General features: G+C 46.4%; 1 protein-coding gene across 5 annotated transcripts in view; it reads left to right on the forward strand.

The window, feature by feature from the left end:
* ASAP1 (ArfGAP with SH3 domain, ankyrin repeat and PH domain 1) overlaps nucleotides 1-17,530 on the forward strand; it is a 348,495-nt gene that overhangs the window by 292,229 nt on the left and 38,736 nt on the right. For all 5 annotated transcript variants that reach the window (XM_032873522.1, XM_032873524.1, XM_032873526.1 and 2 more), the window contains 5 exons: nucleotides 3,111-3,198; nucleotides 5,155-5,203; nucleotides 11,169-11,332; nucleotides 12,913-13,046; nucleotides 14,405-14,496. In XM_032873522.1, coding sequence (XP_032729413.1) covers nucleotides 3,111-3,198; nucleotides 5,155-5,203; nucleotides 11,169-11,332; nucleotides 12,913-13,046; nucleotides 14,405-14,496 — 527 coding nt within the window. The remainder of the gene's footprint in view (nucleotides 1-3,110; nucleotides 3,199-5,154; nucleotides 5,204-11,168; nucleotides 11,333-12,912; nucleotides 13,047-14,404; nucleotides 14,497-17,530) is intronic.

A 17,530-nucleotide genomic window follows, 5' to 3' on the forward strand; every position in this document is an offset into this window, starting at 1 on the left:
GAGTGCCTGCTGTATGGCAGGCCCATTTCAGTGAACAGAAAAGTGTGTGCCCTTTGTGTGAAGAAAGAGAAGGAGATAAAAGCCAGGAAGACAGTAGAGTGGGTGTAAAGGGGATGGGAAGTCGCTGGAGGGTGGCTAGGCCAGGAAGGTGGTCTCTGAGGAGGTGCTGATTTTGAGAGACCTGAAGGGAGGGAAGTGGAAGAGAACTGCATCTGTAGGGTTTGGGGGTGGGGGGTGTGAACCACGGGAAGGAGGCCTGGGCTCTTCACCTCCCAGCAGAGGGAGCTGCAGGCCGGGTGGCAGGAGCTGGTCAGAAGGAGCCTGGAAGCAGTATTCGGGGTCGTGGTACAGACCCAGGTTTTTATCCTGAGCCTGGGAGGAATCGTCAACAGTAAGGACTCAATAAATCCATGCTTTCTTTGTTTTTTTCTTTCCTGTCCTTAAATAATATGAAAGCATTTCCTCAGCTGTACACAGTGATGTAGCCCAGGGCAAGTCACTCAGTCTTACTTTGACTTTAGTCTGCCCAAATGCCAGAAGGTTATACCTTCTTTAATCAATATACCTATAAATTAGTACTAAATGTTGAGAAAGTGGTTTGAAATTTTGGGGAGTTATACAAACCCGGGATTCTAGTATTACTTAGGTGATTCCTGAGCCTTCTGGGGCCTTGGTCCGAGGACTTCGGTTGAGCGTACCACCCTTCCTGGCGTTTGTGGGCTCAGTACTAGCTATGTTGGCGGCTTCAACAGTCAAAAATTGTGTTTTCTGCTCCTTAAATTCACACGTGGGGTGATAGGTCATTTGTCAGGTGTCTCATTGGCATTTGGGGGAGGAACACTGTATGCAGGCAAGATGTCCTGTGTCACACACAGTGTGTGTTAATGGGGCAAATGTCAGGCCAGTAGTATTGGCAAAACTCCAAGGGAATAAATATTGTGTGTCATCATGATAGGAGGAGTTATGGGCCAACTGTTTAGAATCCTTCCCATCAGAAGCTTTCTGGTAATGTATACTCTGAGGTAGTCCATGCTTAGGAAAGAGATGAATGATGGTCTAACTTTTCTGAATACGGTTAATATTAACTTTTTTTTTTCTTTCTGAAAATGTTGTGTTTGTTCCTTGATTGTATTTGTTGGTGAGGTTGTTCAGAAACACTGGAGTAACATGGATTTGGGGACAAAAAAATCATCCAGTTAATTCTCTGCTACGTTAATCGTGAGCAGTGCCTAAAAAATTCTTAAGTTTTTCCAAGAGATTCCTGGACTTAGGGTAAGAAACCTGAAACCTCTTATTATGTGGAATCCTCTGAAGCAGGCAAGGGAAGTTCTTCCTTCTGTCTGGCTCAGATATTCTACGATTTGAGCGCATTTCTTCTTCATTTGTACAAATGAAAAACAGCTGTCCTGCCTTCCCCATAACCGCCTTTCATATTCTTGAGGATGGTTATTAAATCACTCCCTAGCTTTCTTTCCTTGGAACTAAATAGTGCCTTCAGCCGGTCTTCAAAGTGCCCATTTTCCACTCCTTTAATCATCTCCTAATCTTTCCTAAACTTTCTCCCGTCCTTCTTTAAATGTGGATGCCAAATTGGAACACAGCATTCTGGGGAGAGTCTCATGGTGACCTGGGATCTCTAGCTGTGGTGATTGTCATTCTTATGGAAACGCAGCCATCTCACCAGCATCCAGAAGGATGAGGTATAGGACAGCTCCCTTTCCAGAGGGCATGGGGGCACCTCCTTGTGGCTACAGCTGCGGGTTTCGGAGCCTGACGCCCGTAGCAAACCAAACTCCAGGTCTATTCTGAGGAAAATCTTGCAAGGCCTACAAACTCCCACCTCCTCCCCCCTTCTGGGCTTGCCAGCCAGTTGTGTAACACAAGACCCCACTCCCAGGGGCTCATTCCTCTTAGGCAGAACTGTCCCGCGAGGGACTTCATGGCCAGTGTCCATGCCCGAGTCAAATGTCCTTGCCGTAAACATGAAGTCCCTTGGCGTCTCTCACTTCCTCCCTCCGACAGCTTGCTCTGGATTCAGGACAAGGAGCATTGTTTTCTGGATCTAATCTCATTGAAATCACAAAGGGGGTAGGATCTCAAAAACAGTTTAGGGAGTGGAGGAAGATAAACAATTTAATTGCCTGGTGTCCAGTTGTGGAGAATGAGAGGTGCAGTGCGTCCTCGGATTGTCTTGATCACGTGCCATCTCTGTTGACCTTTTACTCCCTCTTCTCCCTCTGTTTTCCCTCAAAACACAAGTGCTTTGGGTATAAATGGTCGTGGCATGGGGATTTTCAGAATCGTACCTGTCCGTTGAGGCAGGAATACAGGACTGGGGAATTACATGGCTTCCTTCAGCAGGCTTTTGTTCAAGTGAAGCCCAGCCTGGGCACACAGAGATGTCACTCCTCGGTCAGCTCCTGCACGAAGCAGGCATGCTAGCATCAGCCATTGGCCAGCGTGTGACCTTGGACGAATAAGGCAGGAGACAAGAAAGAGTCTGACCAGAGTGATTCTATGGCAAGACTCCACGTAGGAAAGCCTAAAAAAGCATGACTGTCTAAATCCTGTAGGATCTGAATGAATTATATGTGTAACTGAGAGATTTGCTGATAAATGATATGAAATCCTTATTGTATTTTTCCTCTCTCCCGATTTTGGGGCTCATTAAGTAATGTCTCATTAAGCAGCGTCTCACTGGTCAATTATTTTTGCACGTTTGAGCAAAGAACTAAATTTTGCATTACAACCAAAATCTGTGGATCCCTGAGACATCACGTTTGGGCGGAGTGATTACTGGGGTCATTTTGAGTCGGCTGTATTTCACAGTACGGCACAGAACCGAGAGCATCAACTGTCCGTGCTTGGGGCTGTGAAGTTGAGAGCTGCGTTTCCATCGCACACGCCCACTCTGTAGGGCCGGTGAGGTGGACTATCTTGGTTCCATTGTGATTGATCACATAGGCTTATGCACAGTTAAAAAGCATGTGTAAGAACGAGCTGCAGATTCTCCTGGGGTAGATGAGACTCCCTCACAGGAACCGCGTGAGACTGACCCTGCAGGTGAGGGGACAGTGCACCGGGTGTAACTCCCTCACTTTCTCTTCTAGTCTAACAGGCAGCCCGCCAAGTTGAACCTTCTCACCTGCCAGGTGAAACCCAATGCCGAGGACAAGAAGTCTTTTGACCTGATATCACGTGAGTCCTCTTTCTCTCCCGGTCGGTTGCTGTGGCTTCCGACCCTTCGCATCTCCCTCTCTGGGCGTGCAAGCAGCAGCTGGCCCAGGCTGGGCCCCTGGCGCACACATCTCTTCGTTTACAGTGAGCTCACCTGCAGGAGGAAGGCAGGACAGGAGCCCACCTGCAGGGGGAAGTCAGATCCGACCCACAGTAGAATCGAATTGAGATGCATACATTAAACTAGACCAGTTCGTGACCAGGAGCCCACAGCTTTATCCCCTTGGAGAGGTTTTTGTACATGTATCCCTATTTCTCTCTTAGATTTCTCTGAGATCTGCTGAATCACAGTCTTTGCTGTGAAGCCCAGACATTTTTTTAAGAAGCCCCAGGTGATACTGCTGTGTACCTGAGGTTAAGAACCTCTGGCATAGACTTGAGAGTGCAGGTGTGTCAGTGTAACCATACAGGAGCGGTAACTGTGGCCGGAGTTGTGGCCTTGCAAAACAGGGCTCTTAAAAATCATCTTACTTCCAGGTAGAACTGCCCTCCCACTTCACAAATGGAAGATACACATCCCATCACTCTCTTAATCCATGGGTCCTTGTGTGCTTTTCTCTTGTGAGGAAAGATTGCTTTCTTCTAGACTGACTGCTGTGCTTACACTGGGCACTTCAAGAAAGAGGATGGTAGTGCCCCTGAAGTGGCTCACCTGTATTCTGAAATCCTGCACATTAACCTGCGGTATCCCTCCTTTCTAGAGCTCCGTGGGGCTGTCCTACAGCCTAAGTGCATGATCTCTGTGCAGAACACAGACGTACTCTCCTGCCCTGTGCAGTCCTTCTGATGTAGTTGGATGAAAGGAAGTCCAAAAACAGTTTCACCCAAAGGACCGAATCTTAGTGAGACCTTTTGGATGGAGTCTAACCTGGATTAGGCAGCATCTATTAAAGTTCAGAGTCCCCATGATTTTTATGACCAAGAAATTTCCCAGGTTACGGATGAAATGTTGGAGTTGTGACTCCAAAAAGCTGAAACTCCTAGAAGAGAGAGCGCGGAGGTTATTAATAACAGTCACCAGTCATTGAGCATCTAATATGTCTTAGGTGCTTTATATACATTATGGCCATTCCTCACAAAAGCCCTATCAGTTTCCTATTTTGTGGAAGAGAAAACTGAGGCTCAGAGACATGTAGTGACTTACCCACGGTCACACAGCAGTAAACCAACGACTGGATCCAACCAAGTTTCTTGGGCTCTACTATGCATGGCCAGTTCTTGGACAGACACATTCATGAGGGTAAGAGCATCTGACCTGGAGTAGTTACGTAGTGAGTGACTGGTTAGTTTGACCAGAATATGTCGAAACAGTCTAGCAAATCCTAAAGTTTAAGAAAGAGCCTCCCTTAGGTACAGCTACCCCAACGCTCCACATCAGGCTGTTCCCTCCTGACCTGGGCAGCACCTTGAAGGTGAACCTTGAGCAGGGTGGAAGCCCTTCCTCCCTGAAGCCTGATTGAGCCAGAGAGCAGCCTGGGGCAGCGTGTACCTGCTTGGCGGAGCTGCTCTGTGAGCTACGGATCATTTCAGAAAAGTAATTTTTTTTAAAGGAAACCCAGTAAAAGGCACAGTGAAAATGAAACAAATAATATACCAAACTGGCAGCTGGCAGTCTCCAGTTGGTAGAGACATCCACTTTGATCCCATAGGCTCTATCTCCCTTTCCGTCTTGTTTTCAGGAGAAGTGCCAAATGTTTGGTATTTGCCGTTATTTTACTGTACTTCTCTTGCGTTTCAGAAAAGCAATATTGACAAAGTAAACTGTGTGACTGCTAAGTCAAACTGGTATAAAAACCAGATAATATTAAAATCTTACTTTTACTGTGTTTTTTTTTCCCAGAAACTTTCATAGCTTACATTATAGCTGAAGGTATTCTGCTTTCTAAAGTTCTGCTTATTTTCCTCTTTATATTTTAGATAACAGGACGTACCACTTCCAGGCAGAAGACGAGCAGGATTATGTAGCGTAAGTAGTTTGTGATCTAATGGCACGGTGTCCGGCACTGAAAAGGCACTCTGTCGTATAGCATACCTTTGTTACTGAGAACCTGTCCTGTGGGTTCTGCGCGCTTCTGTCTCACTGCTGGACCTCCGCATGTTGCTCCTCTCTCTGTCTGGCGCTTGGTAAACTCTGATACCTCCTTCGAAGTTCAGCTCAAGCCTCACCGTTCAGGGGCTCTAATGCTTCCTCTCACCCCCGGGCCTCCTCCCACTCCCTAATGATCCCCCGGTTCGGGCTCTGAGAGCTCTTGAGGGCAGGGACTGTGCCCGCACCTTTAATCACGTCGCCTGATCTTAGGAGGGACTCGCCTGGTGCTGAACCCGTCTGCCTGGATGCTTGGCGGCTTTAAACTGTGAGGGGAGAGGAGAGGCTGGCCCTGAAGAACCGTAGATCAGGTGCCTCCGTGGCTGTGTGGGGCTCAGGAGCCCAGAGTAGGAGGGGAGAACTGGCTTTGGTGTCACACACTCCTGGGGGGGACGGTTACGCCGTGTACCTGACCAGGCACACGACCTCAGGCGGCTCCCCACCCCCTTTCTTCATGTTATCCCCAGTCCTGGGCCGTCTTCATCGCCTCTTCCTTCCTGTAGCCTGCCAGGCAGTGTCGACCATTACATCCTCAGCTGTCTCTGGAGGAGGATGTTTGTGTTAAAGCTGGCAGTTTAACCTTTTTGTAGCATTCACATTTGCAAATCCCTGTCCCGTTGGTGACACACAATAAAAGTTATTTTCTTTCCTTACTGACTTCCGGAGAGCCACCGAATTCTGTCCCCCACCCTTCACCTTACACTCACCTCTTTTCTCTCTCTCTCTCTCTTCCTTCCCCTCTCTCCTCCTCCTCTGGAGAATTCCACTCTTCCCCATTTCAGGAGAAATGATAAAGGGTCAAAAAGAGAATAAAGAAAGGGTCGAAAAGATGCACAGCTGAGAGACACAGAGCAAAAAGGGTGGAGGGGGGTTGCTGAGAGAGAAGGTGAGAGAGGTGAAGGAAAAGGAGAAGAGTCTTTGACCCATTCATTCATCTGAAGGTTTAGCGAACACCAGTTCCGGGCTGAGAACTGTGCGAAGCATGGAGAATACAAGGCTAAGTTTAGATAGAGCCCCTACCCTGAAGAAACTCGGTCTGTGCTAGAGGAGAAGACGGGGGTGGAGTGCGGGGGCAGAGGAGGCGGTGGGCTGTGGGAGCACGGGGACACGCATCCACATGCCTGGTTCTTGGGAGTGGTACTCAGTGATGACTTCCAAGGGGAAGGGAAGCGGCCCGAGGCGGCTCAGGAAGGTGCGGGAAGGTTATAAATACCCTGTACTCTGGTTGCAGGTCCCACTGGCCTAGAAGCAGCAGGGAGGACTAGAAGGGAAGCCGCTGATGGCTCGATGTGACTGATCTGGGGTTGGCCAACTGAGGAGTGGCTTGAAAAGAGAGAGTGGGAGAGAGGTCAGGAGGGCTGGCCTTCCACCCTCAGACTCGGGGTAGTACTTAGTGAGCTCATATGATGCTTCATGCACGTCAGACCTTGTGAATCCTTACAACCCCAGAAAGCAGAGGCTCTTATCCCTAGTTCAGAAATGAGGGCACTGAGAGGCAGTGGACCACGGTCACAGTCCCAGGAGCCTCAGGGTCTTGCGGTCGAGTTGGGGAAGGAGGTCCTCAGGGTACAGTGGGTATCTCATTGCCCACAGTGTAGGTGCTGGCTGTGAGCCCGCAGGGGCCCATTATCATGTCAGTCACAGAGTTGGCTTACTTGTGCCAGTTCTGCTGATGATTAAACAGACTAAGTGAGGTTAAGGGGCTTCTTTTGACCTCAACACAAAATCGTAGATGTGTGGTTGGAATAGTGGCCCTAATGCCCACGTGGTTACGCCGCTTCCAATTCATCACACTGATGCCATAAAGTGTTCAGCTGCGTGATGAGAGTCCACGGGTTGCAGGACCGGAACTCGGAGGGGACGGTTGAAGGGTCCAGACCATTATATTTGCCTTGACTTGTTTCACATCACTTGGTTTACTTTTAGGAACTTCAGCCCCTCCTTTGTAAGACATGGGAACAGCAGTGGGCCCTTGATTTGGGCCCCTTCTGGAAGGTAGCCTTGAAAGGTGATGCGAGCAGACAAGCATCCCTGGTGGCGATGGGGCTTACTGGGTGCTGCTAGAGAAGGCCCAGCAGGCAGTCACATATGTGGGCATGTGTGGTCTCTGGACATGTGTCCCATCAAGAATCTCCTGGACAGAATTCCAGAATCACCTTGGAATATTGCTTCTCCTTGTATTTCACTCTTTCATCCTTTTTTTTTTTCTTTTCCCTTCCCTAAACCCCTACATGGGAGAACAGGTAAGAGATCTGTGTGAGTCAAGGAATGCGTCCACTTCTTTTTTGCTCATATCTCAAACCCAAGTTGGTAGTATTGTATTTACCCTGACTCACAAAGAATTCAGTCCCAGTTTGGTCGAAGAGGTATAGGCTTCTTGCCTGTGGACTTAGCACCCTTAATAAAGGGCTTGCTTGGCCCAGCCAGCAACTGCGACACACCTGCACTTGGCCTTCTCTGGGGCTGGTGGTGGCAACAAGGGGCTTCGTTTTGAGTGATATTGGAGGGAATGGCGTTCTGCAGAGAAAACATACACACACACACCACCCCTCACCCAGACGAGACTTTGGTTCCTCATCGATTTCTGGGCTACGCAGAGAACATAAAGTTTCTTTCTCCTATGAAGATGTCCAGTAGAATTAAATGTAGAAGACACTCTGCAGGAGGAGGCAGGTCCCAGACAATGGGCAGCTGCGTGTCTTGTTAGTAACAAGGAGACTATAGGGGCGCCTGGGTGGCTTGGTTAAGTGGCTGCCTTCAGTTCAGGTCATGCTTCCAGGATCCTGGGATCTAGTCCACATCGGGCTCCTGCTTAGCAGAGAGCCTGCTTCTCTCTCTCGCTCTGCCTGCTGCTCTGCTTACTTGTGCGCTCTATCTCTCTGTCAAATAAATAAATAAGATCTTCAAAAAAAAAAAAGAAGAAGAAGAAGAAGAAGGAGATTATAGGCCTTGCTTGCAGGGCTTTGGGACTGAAGATAAAGTGTATAAAGATATATAGTCCAGTGCCAATGTTACTAATCCTGTAAATTCACAGAAACTTTAGAGTCTTAAAATACAATGGTGCATTATTTTCTTTTTATACTTTGTGGTATGCCTGTTACTTTAAAATAATTTAAAAGTATATTTTTTAATTGTCAGAAGTAGTTGCTTTGGTTCTTGATCTTTGAAATAGACAGTCCATTGCACCAAATTTGAATTATCCCTGCAGAAACTTAGTTGCCCTTAAAATATGTACTTTATAATTATCAGTACCAAGTCCTTTATTTCTTTGTTTGTCCTGATCTCTTGAGTGAGGTGGTAGATTTGGCTAATAAAGGAACCCCAGAAAGGGATGTGGGGGGGGGGTGTCAGCAGCATGTCTCCGTCCAGTGTGACACCCATCCTGCTAGAGGACCTCAGGAGTCACAAACCTCTCTAGGGTTATGCTTTTTCATCTGTAAGGACTGTCAGCCCCAATTCAAAGGCTTGCTGGAGGATTATATCTCAAAAATTATAAGGGGGGGGGCCCACCTGGGTGGCACAGTTGGTTAAGTATCTAACTCTTGATTTTGACTCAGGTTATGATCCCAGGGTCGTGAGATTGAGCCCCGAGTCAGGCCCTGTGCTGGGCCCGTAGCCTGCTTGGGAGTCTCTCTCTTTTTCTCCCTCTGAGACCCCCACCCTACCCCTACCATTCATGCTATTGCTCGTAAAAAAAAAAAAAAAAAAAATTAAGTCCTTGGCATGCAGTAGATCCTGGTATATTAGATAGCCGGAATATCATAATGCTTAAGAAAACAAAGCAGAGACTCTGCACACAGAGTGAAAACTCCAGTAACACAATGCCACTGATTAAATACACTGTTGAGCCCACTGTTTTGAATTGTTTTTTAATAAACCAATTTCTGGTATTTAACTTGAGACTAAATGATAGAAAAAATATTCTTTAATTTAGAAGGTATTGAATCACACACACACACACACACACACACACACACACACGCCGCCCCATTCCTCGGCTGTTGGTTTTGCGGTGTTGCCTTCTAGGCAGCGCAGTGGAATGCTGAGCTGTGCGAGTGCATTTACAACACGCGCGAGCTTTGCGCCTCCTGCCTTCACAGGCGTGCCTTGCAGTTCATGTACCCCAGGTAATTTGGTTTGGTTGGTAATTTTCATTGCTGTCCAGGTAATTTTCATTCTAAACCTTTTGTGAAGAGCCCTTTGTGTTGTATCTGTGTCATCCTACAAGACACACAGAAAACCGAGACTCTGTTCTGAACCTCTGTGCTCTTGGTGGGGGCAGTTACTAGCTGTCTGCATGGTAGGCGAGAACAGACTGTGGTTTGGAAATGTTTTTCATTTTCTTCTTTAAAAAAGAAACTGGAGTGCTGGGGTGGCTCAGTCAGAGAAGTGTCTGCCTTGAGCTCAGGTCATGATTGCAGGGTCCTGGGATCGAGTCCCTCATCGGGCTCCCTGCTCCATGGGGAGCCTGCTTCTCCCTCTCCCTCTGCCTGCCACTCCCCTGCTTGTGCTCTCGCTCACTCTCTCTCTCTGTCAAATAAATAAATAAATTTTTTTTTTTTAATTAACGTAGTTTTTTTTTCTCATTCATGAAAGTAATACAGGCCCATTATAGGTTTGGAAAATTATAGAAAGGCAGAGTCAAGCAATCCATCTATCCATTATTCCTACAGAAAATTACTCAGAAAAAGCCAGTAGTATTAACATTTTGGTGAATTTCCTTCTAGACTTTTTCTTCCCCAAACAGAAGTACCTAAAACCCTATATATCTCTAAATTTGGGATTATACCACATAAACAGTTTTTTCTTGTTTATATCACAAAACATTATATTGTGAGCATTTCCCCAGTGTCATCCAAAACTCAGTTGAAAACTTTGTCAACTATACTTCAATTCTAAAAGATCAATCTAGAAAAATTGGTTGAAAATTTAAATTTTAATACCTGATTAACTATTCCACTCTCTGGTTATTTCCTGCTTTATTAATGAATCCTTGTTGTGTATTTAGGTGGTTTTATGCTACACTGGTAGCAGACGGTTGTTTTGTTCAGTTCATACTGTGATCATGCTGCGTATGTGATTTCATAGTTTGTACTTTTTGTTTTAATTTTATTTATTTATTTGACAGAGACATGGAGAGAGAGGGAACACAAGCAGGGGGAGTGGGAGAGGGAGAAGCAGGCTTCCCACTGAGTAGGGAGCCTGATACGGGCTCAGTCCCAGGACTCCGAGATCATGACCTGAGCCGAAGGCAGATGCTTAGCAGCTGAGCCACCCAGGCGCCCCACAGTCTGTACTTTCTATTTCAGATTATTAACATCAGCATGTTTGTTACTGTACCTTTGCCACAAGCATAAATTCTCAAAGCTGCTCATGAAATAAATACTCCTTCATTTTCACTTCCAAGCCCACCTCCCCTGCACAGTGGACTGCCAGAGAACAGATGCCTTCTGCTAAACTCTTTCTTGCCTTCTGTCCATTTTTCACCAGTTCGTTCGCATCCTTTCATTGGGTTGGTCCCGTAGCAAGTCCTCTCCATTCTGACGTTTGCTCTCTTCCAACCAAATGGACGTGCACACACCTTGTCACCCCTGCAGGCCCTCAGTGATGTGGACTTCATCTCTCCTCTGTCCCTCTCCCAGTTCTCATTTTCTCCAACATGTTATTTTGCATTCTTTTAACTTTCTCTTTGGATTTAATGTCTTTCATTTTTTTCCTCACTTTATTGCTGGGGAGGGCTGGGGGTCTCTCTTGGAAGTTCTTAACAAAAACAGCATTCTTTGAAGCGGAAGGAGAAAGCAGTGGCCTTGCTTTTACATCTCCTTCCTCTTGTTTTCAACAACAGATGGATATCCGTATTGACAAATAGCAAAGAAGAGGCCCTCACCATGGCCTTCCGTGGAGAGCAGAGCACGGGGGAGAACAGTCTGGAAGACCTGACGAAAGCCATCATTGAGGACGTCCAGCGGCTCCCTGGGAACGATGTCTGCTGCGATTGTGGCTCATCAGGTATTTGCCCCCACACAGGAGCTGGCTTCTTCCACAGCCTTTCTCCTCCCACAGAGTAAACACTAGCTGCGTATTTAAATCCTTATCTCCGTATGGACATAGACACATACCCACCACTGCTTCCAACTTGACCGGTCCCACCCCTGAGCTGCTTTTACGTGTGCTGTTCGCTCAGCCTGGAAAACTCCCACCTGCTCTCCTCAAGTGCCCCACATGGCCACCGGCCCAAATGCTGCTAGTTCAGTGAGCACCAGGGGCATACGGTGAGAGCCCTGGATGCAGAGTCCATCGTCCTGGTTTTGAATCACCAGCCTGCCGCTCACGGCCTGGACGACCTCATGCCAAGTCCCTTTACCAGTCTCATCTTCTGTTTCCGGGGCTAAAATGGGATAATAGACCTCTGCTATTATGAGGACTCAGTGAAATGCTATATCTGAAATCGTCTCAACCCATTGTATTTTACTTTCCTCCTTTCTGCTCAGTGAAAATTGCCCCCCAGCCTCTGTGTCACATGGGTGTCACCTTCCCCCAAACTTCTGTTTTCAGGTAGCATCTGTATTACGTAGGTATGGACAGTAAGTAACGTGTGTTCAGTGCTTACATTGTAATATGGACTCTGCTAGTTGTTTTAGCTTTTCTTACTGAATCCTCACAGATGCTCTGTGAGCAAGCTACTAATATCCTTAACATTTTACAGATGAGAAAACTAGGGGACTCTGAGAAGTTAAGTGAGTTCCCAAAGTCATACATCTAGTAGGGATCAGAGCATGGATGAAAACCTGTGGTTCTTAAGCATCATGATATCCTTCCTAATTGTGTTCCTTGTGGAAATGGACTTCTCCATACCCCATGCCTTGAGCAACTCAGAGACAGGCCTCCCAGTTTCTGCCGTGCTCGTGTCCCTGTGAGATAGTGACTCACACACCACATAGGATGTGGCAGAGGAGTCAGAACTCCTCGGGTACTGATCCCTCCAAAAGAAGCTTGCCACAGGGAGTGAACCCTGAAGGTTTTGGTGACAGGGGAACACTCATTCCCCCGTTGTGGAGTCAAAATAGTTTAGGTCTGTGAAAGAAGCCTTTGACGTTCAGTATTTACAGCTGTCTCATTACCAGAAGGTGCTTGTGGAGAAGCCGTGACCAGGATGGTGGGTCAGTGCGGGTTGTAACTGGGAGGTTAATGGCAGCTTATGAACCGTGTCCCCTGAGCCACACATCAGTCTGTCACTGCTGAGGATGATAACAGGGGCTGAGGGAGTATTTCTCACAAGGATGTTTCATGGACCCTCACAGGAAAAGTCATCACATTTTCACAAAAATAAAGAACTTAATTTTGTTTTTATTCAGTATTGAAAGAAAATTTTTTTAAATTTCTTTTAGCACCCATATTGCCCTCTGAGAAGCTGGTAAGCTTCATATGAGCCCCTAGGCTGAGCTGCAAGCTTCCATGTCTAACATTTAAATCTTCCCCTTTTAATTCTTAACAAGTTTTGCTACTCTTGTTTTAGCTTCCTTTATAGTTAGCACACTAAAATTAGGGCGTGTTTGTTTCATTGTCTTCAAAATCTTCTTTCCACACAGAACCCACCTGGCTTTCAACCAACTTGGGTATTTTGACCTGTATAGAATGTTCTGGCATCCATAGGGAAATGGGGGTTCACATTTCTCGCATTCAGTCTTTGGAACTAGACAAATTAGGAACTTCTGAACTCTTGGTGAGTAATGACCTATACTCGGAAATGTATATTGTCATAGATATATGTAATACGTGGCTTTGGAGTGTCCTGTTTGTGCTGAGTACAAAGAATTACAGTTCCTGAATTTTGTGAATTTGCATGAATATTTAAAATGTAAATTTTGTGGTATGTAATATTGACTATTTTTATTTCCTTTCTAAAGAACTGGTGAGTCATACATTTCTATAATTAGTTCACCTAAACTGGCTTTTCTTCTGGGATGGGATTTTCAGAGCCGCCTTCTTCTTTCAGAATTAGTTTTTGTGTGATTCACTGAAGAGCAGTGAAGGGAATTAGGTACTAAACTCATGTGATCACTTCACTTAGTGGCCTGTGTTACTAAAAATAGCTACTAAAGAGTCTGTCTCTGTTTTCACTGTTGTAAGTTTGTAGAAGCCCCCATGATTCGAGAGTGGTCTGTTAGGTACCGCCTTAAAGCCCATCACTCTTTAACCCATAACTTCTTCTAAGCAATGATGGTCTATGTTTGTGTGAGCCCCTGAATTTAGGAAGTAGGAAATTCAGGAAGTATCATACTAATGCTTAACTCCCTGATTCATATCAGGAATAGAGGAAGAAAAGGCTCTGAGCTTACAGCTGACACATTCTTCTTGAGTGTGGAAGTGGAGCTACACCCTCTCCTTGACTTAAGCTAATGACACCCAGTTGACAACTAGAAACAGGGAGAGCAAATCCTGAACACTTGCCGGGTGATAAACCCAAGATTTCCCTGCAGAGACCTGATAGCGTGAATGTTTCCTAAGCCTTGCATTGCTCCCCAAATGATCTGAGTGACCAGAGGCCCTTCAGGACAAATTTTCCTGGAAGGGTCTTGAACCCAAAAGCAGAATGCTTCCTATAGCATTTTTACGTGTATCCCAGATACAAAGGAATCCCACCTCCTTCTCTGCTCAGTCTAAAAATGAGATATGATAGAGATTGAAAAACAGTTGTTGCCTTTAAGCATTTAACCTGGATTCACGTGTGTAACCTGCTGTCTTGTCTCAGGGTATGTGGGGGGAGGGCATATCCTATGCTATTCTAGCATTTATTACATGGTATTTGTTAAAATCATTGGTTTTTCTGATCAGTGGCCCCCCGAGTCTGTTGCTTCTGCAGGAAGGAATGTGGTTTACCCCTTTATTTTCAGCACCCTGAAGTTCGTGCTTGGCACATAGTAGGTGCTCGGTGAATATTTGCTGACCAGATGTATGGATGGTTTATATCCTGAGTCAAATGAGGGAGAGATACATATTCCGAAATCTCAAAAGCAAGTAATAGGAAACTTTTAAACTCATAGTAAAGAGTGGCTGTATTGTGTTTTGTTTATGTTACAGCTGGCCAAGAATGTAGGAAACAATAGTTTTAATGATATTATGGAAGCAAATTTACCCAGCCCCTCAACAAAACCCACCCCTTCAAGTGATATGTAAGTACTTCTAATATGCTGAATTCTTTACCATTCTGTAATTGTTTTTTTGTCCGTACAGACAGTGTCTTAATGGTTATGGTATTTTTTTCCCAGAGGAAACCCCAATAGGAGGAAAACACAGAGCAAAGAAAAGTATTTTGGAATGCACTTCTGGAGTACACAAATTACGCTCACTGACATGGTTCCCTAGGTAGTTGCTGCTCTCTATGGACGTGGTTCTCTCTAAGTCATGCCGTATTGTGATAAACAGGACACAGACAGAAGCGATGGCCCGTTCCAATTAGATGGGGAAAGTCCAGACTCTTACCAGTGAGGCTGTAGGGAGCAGTCTGTCCCAGGTGTTGCTGGGGGGTGTGCTAGTGGCCCCTTGCCCAGGAGGAGCAAAATACCCATATTTATCACAGTCATTGATGTATTTACTTTCTGACTTTGCTGAGCCACTTCTGGGAATTGACTCCTGATCTGTAATAGGAAAGGATGAGGAACAAAACGAACATGTATCTGTAGGTCTCTGATAAATTAGTTTACGGTACAGCCACACAGCAGAACGCGGTGCCGATGTAAAAAGAATAAGAAGGCTGCTTACATCCGGGTGGGACAATCTCCATTAGGAATTACCATTAGGTAGAAAAGCAAGGCGTGGAGCCCTGCACCTCATATCCTGCCTTCAGGTCAGAAGGGTGGGTCAGAACCACATCAAAGTGTATTATTTGTGTTTGCGTGAAGAAACACGGACACAGGAGACTAAGAAAAGTGCAAGAGACCTTCTCAGTGAACAGTTTTTGGTATCATTTTTGTTTTGGAGTCCTGTGAATCTTTAAACCTATTTAAAAGTTTTTCACATTGAATTTACACTTAAAATTTTTAAATACTGTGCATGAATAGGAAGGACAGCTCCTATTAATCCCAGCTCGATGGAGCAGGGGCGCTTTTGGACAGAGACGCCCACCTGGATGTCCGCCAAGCCCCTCCTTGGTCATTCCTTGGGCACCACATCTGCCGAGCACTGAAACTGTTACGAGCCACATTGAAGAAATGTGGTGTTTTCACTCTGAAATCATGAGATACTGTCTCCCAGCAGGCCTCTCCGCAGTGGTCTTTCCTTGAATTCAGCAAATGCATGCTGTCTGCTCACTGCTTGCTTCGTGGTCAGTCATGTGCTGGGGGATCCAGCTGTAAGCTCTGTCCTTGTGGTGCCTGCCGTCTGGAGAGGATGGTGGCTGTAAACCAAGAAGTTAGCCCGTTCCTGATGCAGAGCTGTGAAAGGGTCACCGAAGAAAAGTCAGGGAGGCTGGATGCATATTTAATATCCTAACTTAATCTCAGGGCGTCGGGCTTAACAACAGTGTTTAAGCTCTGTTCTAGCACAGAAACACCTTGGATTCCTTTCACGCTCATGAGCACAAATTACACTGAGAAGTAAGGCTTTTTAGAAGTGAACGTGATCACAGAACAGCCACACAGTAACACGATCTGAAGGCACACCGCAGACCGGGTGGCCGTAAGCGCGCAGATACCCAGCGCAGTCGCGCCCCCGCCAACAGTCTTATGTATTTGAGGGCCCACACCTCAGAGGCATCATTTTAGGACAAACTTCATCACAGCAAGGATTTGTATTTCTTCTTGCTCACAAGAGAGGTGGCCCGCTCTTGCCCGTCTGTTTTGTGACCTACATGGCCATCTGGCCTCTGTCGGGCCTTCCCTTCAAAATGCTTGTGATTCTGCAGAATCTCTAATGGAGTGATTAAGGTTCCAAACTACTGGAGCCCAGATCCTGGCTCTGTCAATTCTGAACCGTGATCTGGGGTAAGTGACCCCACCTATCTGTGGCAACTTCCTACGGTGTGGTAAGAATGGAAGGGGTTAAGTTAAAAGTGCTTCGAGCATCTCCCAGCCTAGAGTGAGAACCACGTAAGGATTCACCATGACTGTCCCCACGCCAAGACCACAGTCTTCATCACCATCCTCTGATTTGGCCAGCAACCTTGAGGAACAAAGCTGGTCCCCTATGACACACAGTTCACTCACTCACTATTACTAAGCAACTTCTGTGTTCCTAGCACACATTAAGTGCCGATGATGCAGTAGTGAACGTGACAGCTCCTGTCCTGCATTCTGACTGTGGAGAAGAGGACATGGAGAATGATAATGGACACTCTGAAGAAAACCCAACAGGATAAGGGGGTGAAGCGTAGAAGGCATTGTCCTCGGGATGGTCAGGGAATATCTCTGAGGACTTAACATTGGATGAAGATTGAAGGACACACATGGGGTGTAGTGTGAGGGGAGTGGGCCTGGCAGGGGGAACAGTAGTTGTGGGCACATTCACACAGTAACAAGAAGGTAGGTGTGGCTGGAGGGGACTGAGCTAGGACAGTGGTAACCAATGCCACGTAAAATGGAGGTGGACCCGGTCTCAGAGGGCCTTGTAAGTCATGAATATTTGGGGATCTTATTCTCTGTGTGATTAGAAGGCTTTAAACAGGGAGTGACCGGAATGCTGCTAAACACCTTACAATGCATAGAATAGCACCGTGACAGAGAATCATCCAGCCATAGTGTCATTAGGGCTGAGGGTGAGAAAGCCAGCAGTGGCTGTACGTGAAGGGCAGTTGGAGGAGGGGGTGAAAACAGAAACCAAGGCGAAACTTGTACCAGGCCCATTGAGAGCCAGAGATGATGTGAACTAAGACAGTAGCAGGGAAGGGGTGGAAAGTAGTTGAATTCTCCATATGTTTTGAAGAGAGAGCCAACAGGATTTGCTAATCACTTCAAACACAGAACATTTAATTAAATTGTCTAGATGACACCTAAGGTTTGGGCCTGAGCATCTAGGTAAATAGGTAGTACCAGTATCTGCACCAGGGTGAGTGGGAAGGACCAGGTGTAGTGCGGACACAGGGCGAGCTTTTGTCAGCCATCTGGTAGAGCTTTGGTGTCAAATTTCAGACAAGTCTATTTCCCACCTCCCTGCGGCCCTGCCCCGTATCAGAAAGTCCTCTGTGCCTGGACTGCAGCAGAGTGCCCGGAA

Source organism: Lontra canadensis, unplaced genomic scaffold (assembly GCF_010015895.1).
Source record: "Lontra canadensis isolate GAN:19392208 unplaced genomic scaffold, GSC_riverotter_1.0 scaffold49, whole genome shotgun sequence".
In the NCBI taxonomy this organism is placed as follows: Eukaryota; Metazoa; Chordata; class Mammalia; order Carnivora; family Mustelidae; genus Lontra; species Lontra canadensis.